At 42.9% G+C, this 13,478-nt stretch overlaps 1 protein-coding gene across 2 annotated transcripts in view; it reads right to left on the bottom strand.

The window, feature by feature from the left end:
• EIF3M (eukaryotic translation initiation factor 3 subunit M) overlaps positions 1-12,649 on the bottom strand; it is a 29,102-nt gene extending 16,453 nt beyond the window's left edge. The window contains exons 1-4 of one of the 2 annotated variants that reach the window (XM_029582374.1): positions 12,524-12,649; positions 10,999-11,131; positions 7,051-7,189; positions 6,613-6,736 (exon numbers count right to left, since the gene is read on the bottom strand). In XM_029582374.1, coding sequence (XP_029438234.1) covers positions 6,613-6,736; positions 7,051-7,189; positions 10,999-11,131; positions 12,524-12,565 — 438 coding nt within the window. In that variant the 5' untranslated portion in view covers positions 12,566-12,649. Of the gene's footprint in view, positions 1-6,612; positions 6,737-7,050; positions 7,190-10,998; positions 11,132-12,371; positions 12,492-12,523 lie in introns of those variants that run through there. The other variant, XM_029582375.1, reaches the window with a different exon arrangement.
• Positions 12,650-13,478: the final 829 nt, after the last annotated feature.

Below are 13,478 nucleotides of genomic sequence, written 5' to 3'. Positions count from 1 at the left end.
GGACTGGAACAATTTGTTTCGAGATACTAAATTTATCTGCGCAGTACAGGCCAATGTCTCTTATCCGCACGACTGTAACTGGAAGATGAGGCTACATCGTTACAGGAAGGTCCGAAGCTTTCTTCCCGTTACGCACCCAACCTTCAGTTCATGTCAAGGTAAGAGAGGAATCTATTTTCTGCCCTCGAGCTTTCACCTGACCTTTGACACTACTGCTGGTCTTTTTAAGAAACCAACTCAACAAGGCAGGTATGAAAGAGCAATTCAAATACTTAACAGGCATTAATAATACACAAGAAATTAAAGGAAGTTCCAGAACAAGGGCTCATGCTCTGAGGCTCAGAGGGAAATAAATTTTACCCGGGAAGGGTGGCAATAGTGTAGCCCAGGGTAGATGCTGATGGCCAAAACAGTAACCGAGTTTAAGAGGGCCTGGAATATGCTAAAGGCGGCGAGCAGAAAGCACAGCCTAGCAGCACACGTTTGTAGCAATGAATCTGAACATTTAAAAACGGGGCATTAAGAAAGAATTGGTATTTCTAAAAGTACTACCACCCATTTTGTATGCGTAGCCCTTAGAAATATTTAAATTCTGCTCAGGCCCCCCACAGAAGAGCTGTAGCAGTGGCCTGGGGGACTGCACGGTGGAGCCGGAACCACAGGCCCCAGCCTGAAGGAAAGGAACGGTGTCATGGTTAAAGAAACCGGCTATGCGTCTGGTTCAAACCGGGCTTCTACCCGTGCCAGTCCTTGGGACCGTGGGCAAATAACTATCTCCCGTGGCTTTGGCACCCATTTAGATGTCATGTTCTTTGGGGAAGGGGCTCGTCATGCCTGGAAAAATGTAAACCAGCTTGATTTGGAAAGGCAATTCTAGAAATTCAAATCTCCTCCTCATCCTCTTGGCATTCCAAGTTATACTGAAGGTACACTATTCCTGTATTTTTAATTTTGATTAGCTTTTAAGTGTTTGTAGGACTATAATTCCCTGATTCAACACTGAGTGTTGGTGTTGCCAGAATAAAATGGCAAAGTGGTTAACATGAAATGTTAGAGAAGTCCTAGCAGAAACACCTAGCTGGCTGGCCTTGCAGGGGATCTGGGAGGCTGGATGTTCAGGATAAAGCCACATTAGTACTGCTCACTATTTACAGTATTACAGAGTCATGGGAACAGGTGGGTGCTGGATTGAAGCTGGAGGTGACCTTGTATTCTCCTCTATCCAAGATGGTAGCGCACAAAGGAGCAAGACACAAAAGCTTGTCCTGCATAAGGTGACATCTTGTAGGCGGCGAGACTCTATAGATAGCAGCTGGAATGCATCCTTGGCAATGTGAACCTTTATTTATTTAGACATTTTATATAGGCTCGTTCCATGGGTAGATCACAACGGTTTACAAACTGACGTTAAGAACATAAGAACATGCCATACTGGGTCAGACCAAGGGCCCATCAAGCCCAGCATCCTACGTTCATAATTTTATCTCAAACAAACAAACCTAGGTGGGTAGACTGGATGGGCAGTTGTACTGTGTGTTAGCACAGGCATACGAGTGCACAGCAAGGGACAAAGGGGCAGTCAGACAACCACAGGGGACTTGAATTTCTGCCAGGGTAGAATTCTGAGAAATGAGCCCTCCACAGTTGTGGCATGGGAAATCTGCCTCGGAGAATTTGCTAGTTTTCAGATGAAAGCTGACTTTTTAAATTGTGTTTGGAGAGAATATTCTAATGTGAAGGTGGCTAAGGAGTGTTTGGGCGAGCCTGAGGCATTTGCTAAGAAAGGGGAGTCTGGGTATTCTAGATGTCATTTTACTTTTGGAAGGAGGGCTCTGGGAATTTTAGGCTGAGAGGTTTCATTTGTATGTGAAGTGGTTTCAGTACTCAGCCTGGTGCAATGTTAGGATGTGCATTTCATGATTTTGTAGCACTGTTACTGCACCGAACTGCTTTCAGTGTAACCAGAAAGACAAAATATAAAGCAACCAATAAATAAAATTCTGTACAGGGGAAAAACGCAAAAACTTTTTTTTCAAGTTATTTTTATCACAAGGATATGTAAAGCATATTCTCTGCAGAATTTGGTTTATATTCAAACACGGTCACACAGTTAGTCATTATGAAAGGTCAGTCCACCTCTGACCCAGCTACAGAAAAGTGTGCTTGGCAAGATTTTCCCTCAGCTCTCTTTATTTGTCTTGTATTCACATCCAACAAAGTCACATTTCTTTCCAGCCACGAACCCATTTCAGCACGCATGAGCTGATCTCGACCAGATCCTGCACCATGCAGGGCCATCCAAAAAAGGTGCTACGTGGCCTGCTCCATCCACAATCGCAGGTCTCGGGTCTGCGAGAGTATCCTCATTGGGAACAGAGGTGATTTACAGTCTTCCAGGGCGTCTGTTTCTCCTCTGCCCATCCTAGTACACGAGATTTCCGCGTCTCCTCATGGGCAATTACATCTGTTGTCATGGGAACGTCTGCACAACTTTGGGGGAAGGGGGCTTGACAGCATTATCGTGCGTTGCCTGCTGTCCTCTCTTTAGATGTCGGGCAGCACTATTCTAGCAAGGACAGACAAACTGTTTGAACGTAAGACACGCCACGCTGGGTCAGACCAAAGGATCCTGTGCCCAGCACTGGCCAATCCACGTCTCAAGTACCCAAACATTAGAACACATCCCAAGCTACTCTTCCTTATTATTAATAGCAGTTTATGGACTTCTCCTCTAGGAACTTATCCAAACCCAGTTACACTAACTGCTGTAACCACATCCGATGGCAATGACTTCCAGAACTTAACTATGCGCTGAGTGAAAAAGAAGTTTCTACGATTTGTTTTAAATAAGCTGCTTGCTAACTTCATGGAGTGCCCCCTAGACCTTCCATTGTCTGAGAGAATAAATAACCGATTTACATTATATCCCGTCTTAGTCGTCTTTTCTCCAAGCTGAACAGCCCTAATCTCTTCAGCCTTTCCTCATAGGGGAGCTGTTCCATCCCCTTTATCATTCTGATTTCCCTTCCCTGTACTTTCTCCAGTACAACTATATCTTTTTTGAGATGTGGCGACCAGAATTGCACACAGTTTGCAATGTGCAGTCTCACCATGGAGCGATACAGAGGCATTATGACAGCCATTGTTTTATTCGTCATTCCTTTCCTAATAATTCCTGTTTGCTTTTTTGACTGCCCCGCCACAGCACACTGAGCTGGCAATTTCAATGTAATGTCCACTATGATGCCTAGATGGGTGGTAACTCCTAATATGGAATCTAAAATAGTGAAACTATAGCAAAAGTTATTTTTCTCTATATGCATCACCTTGCAATTTTCTACATTAAAGTTCACCTGCCATTTGATGCCCAATCTTCCAGTCTCGCAAGGTACTCCTGCAGTTTATCACAATCCACTTGAGATTTAAACTACTCTGTATAATTTTGTGTCATCAGCAGATATGAACATCTCACTTGTCGTACCTCTTTTCAGATCATTTATAAATATATTAAAAAGCACCGGTCCAAGCACAGATCCCTGAGGCACTCCACTGTGAAAATTGACCATTTAATCCTACTCTCTGTTTCCTGTCTTTTAACCAGTTTGTAATCCACAAAAGGACATTGCCTCCTATCCCATGACTTTTTAGTTTTCTTAGAAGCCTCTCATGAGGGACTTTGTCGAACGCCTTCTGAAAATCCAAATGCACCACATCTACTGGTTCACCTTTGTCCACATGTTTATTCATCCCTTCAAAAAAATATGAGAATTGTGAGGCAAGACTTCCCTTGGGTAAATCCATGCGGGCTGTGACCCATTAAACCATATCTGTCTAAATGATTTGTGATATTATTCTTTATATTGGTTTCCACAATTTTTCCCGGCACTGAAGTCAGGCTCACTGGTCTATAGTTTCCTGGATCACCCCTGGAGCCCTTTTTAAATATTGGGGATACATTGGCCATCTTCCAATCTTCAGGTACAACGGATGATTGTAATGATAGGTTACAAATTAATTGTAATGTGTCTGAAATTGTTGAGTTCTTTCAGAACCCTGGGGTATATACCATCCAGTCCAGGTGATTTACTACTCTTCAGTTTGTCAATCTGGCCTACTACATCTTCCAGGTTCACCATGATTTTGTTCAGTTCATCTGAATTGTCACCCTTGAAAACCTTCTCCAGAACAGGTATCTCCTCAACATCCTCTTCAGTAAACACCGAAGCAAAGAATTTGTTTAGTCTTTCCACGATGGCCTTATCTCCCTAAGTGCCCCTTTAACCCCTCGATCACCTAACAGTCCAACTCCCTTCACAGCCTTTCTGCTTCGGATATATTTTTAAAGAAATACGACGAGTGAGATAATCAAATTTGCAGATGATACAAAATTGTTCAGAGTAGTTAAATCACAAGCAGTTTGTGATAAATTGCAGGAAGACCTTGTGAGACTGGAAAATTGGGCATCAAAATGGCAGATGAAATTTAATGTGGATAAGTGCAAGATGATGCTTATAGGGAAAAATAACCCATGCTATAGTTACACAATATTAGGTTCCACAACCCAAGAAAGAGATCTAGGCGTCATAGTGGATAACACATTGAAATTGTTTGCTTTTTTGACTGCTGCAGCACACTGAACCAACAATGTTGGGAATTATTAGAAAGGGAATGGTGAATAAAACGGAAAATGTCATAATGCCTCTGTATCACTCCATGGTGAGACCGCACCTTGAATACTGTGTACAATTCTGGTCGCCCATCTCAAAAAAGATATAAATGCGATAGAGAAGGTACAGAGAAGGGCTACCAAAATGATAAGGGGAATGGAACAGCTCCCCTATGAGGAAAGACTAAAGAGGTTAGGACTTTTCAGCTTGGAGAAGAGACGGCTGAGAGGGGATATGATAGAGGTGTTTAAAATCATGAGAGGTCTAGAATGGGAAGATGTGAATCGGTTATTTACTCTTTCGGATAATAGAAAGACTAGGGGGCACTCCATGAAGTTATCATGTGGCACATTTAAAACTAATTGGAGAAAGTTCCTTTTTACTCAACGCACAATTAAACTCTGGAATTTGTTACCAGAGGATGTGGTTCGTGCAGTTAGTATAGCTGTGTTTAAAAAAGGATTGGATAAGTTCTTGGAGAAGTCCATTACCTATTAATTAAGTCGACTTAGAAAATAGCCACTGCTAGTACTAGCAACAGTAACATGGAATAGACTTAGTTTCTGGGTACTTGCCAGGTTCTTATGGCCTGGATTGGCCACTGTTGAAAACAGGATGCTGGGCTTGATGGACCCTTGGTCTGACCCAGTATGGCATGTTATGTTCTTATTTAATTTGTAAATGCTTATGCTTTTATCTTATTTTCTTCTGATGGACCCTTCTTCCAATTTTTGAACAACGATCTTTGGCTAAAATAGCCTCTTTCACCTCACTTTTTAACCATGTTGGCAATCGTTTGGCCTTCCTTTCACAATGTGTGGAATACATCTGGACTTTGCTTCTAGGATGATATTTTTTTTACAATGACCTCGCCTCTTGCACACTTTTTAGCTTTGTTGCTGTTCCTTTCAGTTTTTCCTAACTATTTTTCTCATCTTATCAAAGTTTCCCTTTTGAAAGTTGAGTGCTACAGCCGTGGATTTATTTACTGTCCCCTTCCAGTCATTAATTCAAATTTGATCATATTATGATCACTATTGCCAAGCGGCCCCACCACTGTTACCTCTCTCACCAAATCCTGTGCTCCATTGAGAATTAGATCTAAAATTGCTCCCTCTCTCATCGGATCCTGAATCAATTGCTCCATAAAACTGTCATTTATTCTATCCAGGAACTTTATCTTTCTTGCATGTCCTATGTTACATTTACCCAATCAATACTGGGGTAAATGAGATCTCCCATTATTACGCACTATCATTTTGGTTAGATTCCATAATTTCTCTTACCAATTCACTGTCCGTCTCACCATCTTGACCAGATCGATGGTAGTATACCCCTATCACTATTCTCTTCCCCAACACACAAGGGATTTCTACTCATAAAGATTCAATTGTGCATTTAGTCTCTTGCAGGATCTTTATCCTGTGGACTCTATGCCATCCTGAAAATAAAGTGCCACCCTGCTATCAAGTTCATGTTAGTTTATTTAGAGCAGCCTGTGCATCTGTCATTCAGTACTGAGGAAGAGGGTTCCCCTATCAGGTGAGAAAACTTAGCACGCAGCGGTGAAGGTGTAGGCTTACAGCCAAAAAGAGATAAAAAACATTTCCAAAAATAGCTGTGTGTGTGTTCCCTTTTTTTAAGTTCGCAGGATTACAAATGATGTTTTAGGCCCTGCCCTTACGTCCCAGTTTTTCTATGAAATCTTGAAGGTCAGTGAGTGTGGTCCGCTGTCACTAATAGGTAAAGTGGATTTTGGCAAGGACTCAGGCGTATGCCATTACAGTTCTGTTTAGTTCAGTGTTCATCACCTGGCAGGCAAACAGTGAAAAAGATGTCTCTCTGAAATATTTACACCTTTAGTCATGGAAATTATGCCCTACTGTATATAGAGTATAAAGGAAGATAATAGAAAAAAAAAACGTGATCCTAAGAATGGTCTCACCTGGTCCAGATCCGTCGGAATGTACTGGATAGCGCTGCACGTGGCTGCAACTTTAATAAGGCCACAGTAAACTGTATACCTCACAGGGGTATTTTTGTCCATTCCATGGAAAAGATTGCTTAGCCTAAAACAAAACAAAAGCCGCTTGCTTTGTTATAAATTCTTTTCATCTACATGTTAGGATCAGTACTTAGCGACGGAACAATAAGCGATAATTCTGCATTTATCCCAAAAGCAAAATAAATGGTATATATAAATTTGAAAACAGAGGTTATAAATACTATGAAAATGTACATAGCAATGGAGAATCTCACATTACTGGACATGTGCAACAGACGTAAAGGAATTTCCATGCAGCTCTAAACTGGACACCCAATAGTTCGGGTTAAATAATCCATATCAGAAGCATAGATATATAATTTCAAATCAAATACTTACAGCTGCAACCTGAGAGATGGACGTTCCCCCTCCCGAAACTTGACCAACTTCTCACACAGACTTTCTATCAGAGCTTCTTGTTTATCAGGCTCCAAGATAAGAAGCAGAGAGATCACACTATTCATCACACTCTCAACATCTGAACAAAGCAGATTTACAAAGAAATCAGCAGCGGGTCTTTAACAGGAAATACGAAGGGGTTGGGGGGTCAGAGAAGGCTTGCACATTACACACATGGGAGATGTGCATGCTCCTGAGAAACTGATTCATTTCTTCCTAACGCTGCTGTTTCCATTTGACATGGTGGACAGTTAGACCCACGATTATACAGAAAACCTTGGTACCATTTGCCAAATTGTTGAACGGGTGCTGAGTTTCTTTATCGACTATGAGGTCTGTGGTAATGTATCAAAAATTATTTGGTGTAATAACAACAGTGACATAGGATTAATAAAGCTACGGCCTTTGGAGGATTTTTATATTCATTTCCTTGATTCACGTTACTTATAAGGAGGTTTTTAGGGTATTCTGTTTGCTTTCCAGACCGTTCCCCAACCACACACATCGAGTTGAGGATTTCCACAATGATTCCAAGATCCTTTCTCTGGGTTACCCCTAATACAGCCCCCAGCATTGGGTACCTATCGTTAGGATGATTTTCCCCTACCTACCTTACTGTGCACTTGTCCACTTTACATTTCCTCTGCCACTTAGGTGCCTAGCTCCCCAGTCCGGCATGATCTTTCTGCATTTCTTCACAGTCTGTTCTTGTTTTAACAACTTTCAATACTTTTTTGTCACCTGTAAATCTGACCATCTCATTATTTTCTAGATCATTTAGGAAATCGTTAAACAGTACCGGTCCTGCCCTCAGTTTCCTGTCTTTTAATCAGTTACTAAGTACAGTAGGGCACTGCCTCCTATCCCCACGATGAGTCTCTCATCGGGAACTATCAAATACCTGGTAAAAATCCAGATATACCATATAGTCCAGTTTGCCCTAATCAACATGTTTAGTTACACATTCAAAAAATTTGAATAGATTGGTAAAGGAACACTTTCCTTTGCAAAATCCATATTGGCTCTTGCTCATTAAGCCTTACCTACCTGTATGGCCAGTAATTCTATTCTTAAGAATAGCTTCTACTGTTTTTCCTGGTACCGCTGTCAGGCTGACTGGTCTACAGTTTACTGGCTCACCTCCAAGCCGTTTTTAAAATTTAGCATTACGTTGACCACCCTCCAGTCTTCAGGCACAGTGGTTGATTTTATCGATAGATTATAGCTTGATAGTAACATATTTTTCTTTTAGAACTCTAGGGTGAATACCATCCAGTCCTGATGATTTGTTAATCTTTAGTTTGTCAAATTGCTATATTTATATATTCCAGTTTCACCGTTGTTTGCTTTTGTTTCTGTGAATCATCACCTTCAAAGATAATTACTGGTGTGGTGTCCCCCTAACATCCTCTGTAAACCCAAAGCAAAGAACTCATTTAGTTTTTCTGCTCTGGTCCTGGCCTCCCTGATCCCTTTCCTCTGGTCATTTAGTGGTCCCAACTGACTCCCTCAGAGACTTCTTGCTTTTGATGTACTTGATAAAGTTTTCGTTCCTTTCCTTCTAGACAAGTCATTACGTATAGGATTTCCCTCCTCCACAGCTGACAGAGGGCACCTCTTTTACGACCTCTCTCTGGGCTATAAAAGAGGTGTGGTCCTGGCCAATATCAGTAGTGTCTGTCTCTGACAGCTATGGACATGTGAAGAGGAAGTTAGCTCCCAGAGCCTAGGTTCGGCCATGACCTGGTTGAGCCGGGATAACAATCCTTAGGGGTTACTGCTCCCAGCCTGGTTCTGGCTGAGGAGTCAGACAGATGGCTCTGGGACCGGAAGAAACTTGTGTCCTGGATGTTAGCGATGAAACCTCACTTGGTACAGATGAGCACACAAGTGAGTTTTGGAGATGGTGGATTAATTTATGAAATGCAGTTCTGTTATCGGACAAGTTTGCTATGCAATCAATTTCTCAGGAGCATGCACATCTCCCATTTGTGTAATGTGCAAGCCTTTTCTGTACTTCAATGGGATTAATTTGGGAGCACAACACAGGGACGGTAACTTTCAAACCTGGCATGTGTGTGCAAATGTGCTGCTGACACCAAATTATCAAAGTTGTTAAATCACAAGATGACTATGAGAAATTGCAAAACTGGGGAGACCGGGCATGCAAATGAAATTTAATGTGGACAAGTGCAAAGTGATACACTTAGGGAAGAGAAACCCAAATTCTAGTTACACGATGCAAGGTCACCACTCAGGAAAAGGATCTAGGTATCATCATTGAAAATACATTAAAATCTTCTGCTCAGTGTACAGCAGCAGCTACCAAGAAAGCAAACAGAATGCTAGGGATTATTAGGAAAGGAACGGAGAATAAAACAGAGAACATCATAATGTCTCTGTATCGCTCCATGGTGCAACCTCATCTTGAGTATCGTGTGCAGTTCTGGTCACCACATCTTAAAAATTAGAAAAGATACAGAGAAGGGCATCCAAAATGATAAAGGGATGGAACAGCTCCCCTATGAGGAAAGGCTGAAGAGGTTAGGACTCTTCAGCTTGGAGAAGAGACGGCTGAGGGGGGATATGATAGAGGTCTATAAAATCATGAGTGGAGGGCTGTTTACTCTTTCAAACAGTACAATTTATCTACCCCTTGGGGTCCTGCCAGGTACTTGTGGCCTGGATTGGCCACTGTGGGAAACAGAATACTGGGCTTGATGGACCCTCGCTCTGAGCCAGTACAGCAAGCCTTATGTTCTTATACATCATTCCACACCCAGACACGTGGCCATTTTATCACACACGTGCGTATATTATAAAATAGAATGGCTCCATGTGCACGTGCACGCAAATGCTGCTTCTACCACAAATTGGGGTTTTGTTTTTTAAGTGGCATGCGCCAACAGTATTCCCAGTATTACTAGTTCATCCCCAGTTTGCCCAGTTAAGAGATAAGTAATCCAAACCCCTTAGTTTAATAGCCTTTATTTCCCCCCAGTAAGCCCCGACCCTTAAAACCCCACAGATATGCCTGGTTTTCTTCATTTTATTTATTTATTAGCTTATATGTCATTCATAGCAGAAGTAAAGCTACACAGCAGGGGTGCCTTGGCACAATGCCGGACTGCATAAGTATTTACAAGCACATCTCAGGGTCACGCTCCGAAATGCCCTCGCCTTGCCCCTTTTTGAAAACTCCTGAGATGTACACGCTCCAGGAGATATGTATGTATCTCAGCGGCTTTTAAAGTCTGCTCAGCGCGAGCCCGACACAGTCACACATCCCCTAATTAACGCGCACATCGGGCTTTTACAATTCACCTTTTAATATTTATTTTTTTTAAAAATCACGTTTAAACCCACAATCACACAGAAAACATTGGCACCGTCTGTCAAATTGTTGAATGAGTGCCGTTTCATTAGCGGGAATGAGGTCTGAGGAAATGCATATTTTTGGCCTGACCCTGGTGTAATAATAGTGTTTGGTGGCCACTCCTTTTCTTGGACTTTCTTTACTGTAATTGTTTGCTGCACATTTCTTCATGTTTGAGTGGTTGTGATCGGCTTAGAGTTTTCATTCTGGACATGTGGAATATGAAAGCTTGGAAATGAACAAAGCTATAAAACACCAAACAGATCTGCACTGCTAGGGCAAACATTAACAGGTTTTTACATTTGTATTCACTCTATTAGTCTACACACTACATGCCACAATTAAGTAGGAGATCTCCCAGCTACTCCAGTCTGAAGTAGCTCTGCTGTCAGTATAGCTTGGAGGCTTGCACCCATGCACGACTCGGCTGGTCAGCACCACGATCTGGACAGCCAGATTCACGTTTCAGAACCGTAAACATTCTACAAACAGAACGGCCCTGGCACACAAACCTTTATCGTCTTCCTTTAGACAGACATCGCAGGCTTCGATAATGTGAGCCAGATCGATGTGAAGTCCCCCCTCAGAGTTCTCTTCTGAAATCTCAGCACCTTTAGATTTAAGGTAAGCGCGAAGTTCTGCAGCCTTTCACGGGAAACAAAATCAAACAAGCAGGTCCATTTTTCAGGAAAGTGAATTGCCACAAGTCTAAAGCAAATCTAACAAAAAACAGCAGAAAGAAAAGTTCTCACCCAGAAATAAATTTATAGTCTGTCTTCATCTAGAAGACTTTTCAAGGTATGTCACCAGACTCAACCTGAAGTTGAAATTAGAGTGGCCACCAAAGTGTTACTTTTGCTTGGTGTTTTATCAGCACTTGATAAGGAAATCATGACAGACTGTTGAATAGATTGGCGGGGTTAGGGGTTGGAGGACACTTGCGTGGTTGGAGTGAGTTTTAACTAATAGGCAGCTCCAGGTTGGACAAGGATTACATCACGGATTCCTCAGGGATCTGCCCTTTCTCCTAGTTTAATATTTCCTTATAACCTTTGTATGATGTATTGTCCAATTTGGGGTTTTTTTTAAAATAAGGTTTACACCAACGATTCAGTGGATATGTTAGCTTACGTAAGTACTTCTATTAAGGCAGTAAATGTCTGGATGGGGGAAATGGTTTGGCGTTAAATATCCCTAAAACTGAGGCAGTGTGGATACATCTCTCCTCCTGTTCAGATCTGATGAGAGCATTATTATTTCTTTTTCCAGCTCATTTAAGGACTTGGAGGTACAGACTATTGATTTTCTTTGGAACCTCAGATTAGGTGAGTGATTAGGACTGGGTTTTTTAAATTAAGGAAAGCTCGCCATTTAAAATATATTTTGTTTGGATGGGATTTTAGGACTGTGATTCAAGTGCTTACTTGAACATCAATTCTGTGCTGATCCCAGGCTTTACCCCTCACTCCCCCATAGCTAAGGATCCTCTGTGCTTATCCCAGGCTTTACCCCTCACTCCCTGACAGCTAAGGATCCTCTGTGCTTATCTCAGACTTTACCCCTTACTCCTCTCCTCCACAGATTAAGGATCCTCTGTGCTTATCCCAGGCTTTACCCCCCACAGCTAAGGATCCTCTGTGCTTATCCCAGGCTTTACCCCTCACTCCCCCACAGCTAAGGATCCTCTGTGCTTATCCCAGGCTTTACCCCTCACTCCCCCACAGCTAAGGATCCTCTGTGCTTATCTCAGACTTTACCCCTTACCCCTCTCCTCCACAGATTAAGGATCATCTGTGCATATTCCAGGCTGTATCTCTTACTCCCCACAATTAAGGCACAGCTAAGGATGCACGTTCTGCTATCAGCACCTCCTGGTATTATTTACATTTTGCTCATATTAAGCTGCTGCGGCGGCGGCCACCGTTTGGAGTCGCGCTATGCAGATGCTGTACCCAGGAGGGACAGAGCAGCAGCGTCCAAGAGCTTCCCGGAGCATGAAGCGAAGACCTCCTCCTCCGGTACCGGCGCCCACTTTACCTGGTCCTCCTCCGTCACGTCAATGAAAGCCGGGACACTCATGCTGCAGCTCCTGGGAAGGACCACGCGCCCAGCGGAAGAGAAAGCGCGTCATCACTACTTCCGGGTCGGCGGCTAGCCCGGAAGCGACGCATGCGTGCGCGTGGCGCGCTCGGCGTTTAAAAGGGACGGAAATGTGGGCAGCGGGGCTGTGTTGCCGGGGATTTGGGGGCGGGAAATGTTTTGACTTTGGGTAGGAGATGAAGGCTAACAAATGGAAAATAGTATAATGTTTCCTTTCTATTGGACTAACTTATGTTATCAGCTTTATTTTTGTTAGCATTTATTTCCAGTCATTTAAGTGACTAATAGAGCAACCCAGCTTTATCCTGGGTGCAGGCTGAGAGGAGGGAAGGACGGGCATAGTCCCTAAATTGAGAGCTGGGGAGGAGAGGGGCTCAGTCACTGAGAGAAGGAGGGTTGGGGAAAAACAAGTCTGGACAGTAGGGTTACTGGCTGCAGCTTCTGCCCCCAAGGTCCTTTGGGTTGCCGTGTCTGCAGTTCTCAGCTTTCCAGGGCAGATGAGTCCAGTCGTTGCAGGAGCAGTCCATGGCTTTCATCATTGAGCAATGACTCCCTTCCCACAGTAGCTATGAACAGCCCTGGTCACCCCGGAAAACAGAAGGCCTAAACCCAAGTCCCTCTGCATGGCTGAACCATAGGACCAGCCCCATGGGGGATGGATGCCCTTAATTTTAAATGGGGCACACATCACATCCACAGGACTTAACTTTAAAAAAAAATGATTGGGGATGTCATACTCAACACATATGATACTTCCCTGGACACAGTGAAGGAGTTCATTCAGTATTGGGGGTGCTCTGGCACCCATTAACACAACCACGTACATTGGTTAATGCAGATTCTGCAGGTGTTAATAAATGTTAACAACAAGTAATGTGCTTGAGATAGCACA

The sequence above is a fragment of the Rhinatrema bivittatum genome, chromosome 17 (assembly GCF_901001135.1).
Source record: "Rhinatrema bivittatum chromosome 17, aRhiBiv1.1, whole genome shotgun sequence".
NCBI lineage: Eukaryota > Metazoa > Chordata > Amphibia > Gymnophiona > Rhinatrematidae > Rhinatrema > Rhinatrema bivittatum.
This window is presented reverse-complemented; position numbering and strand designations above follow the sequence as displayed.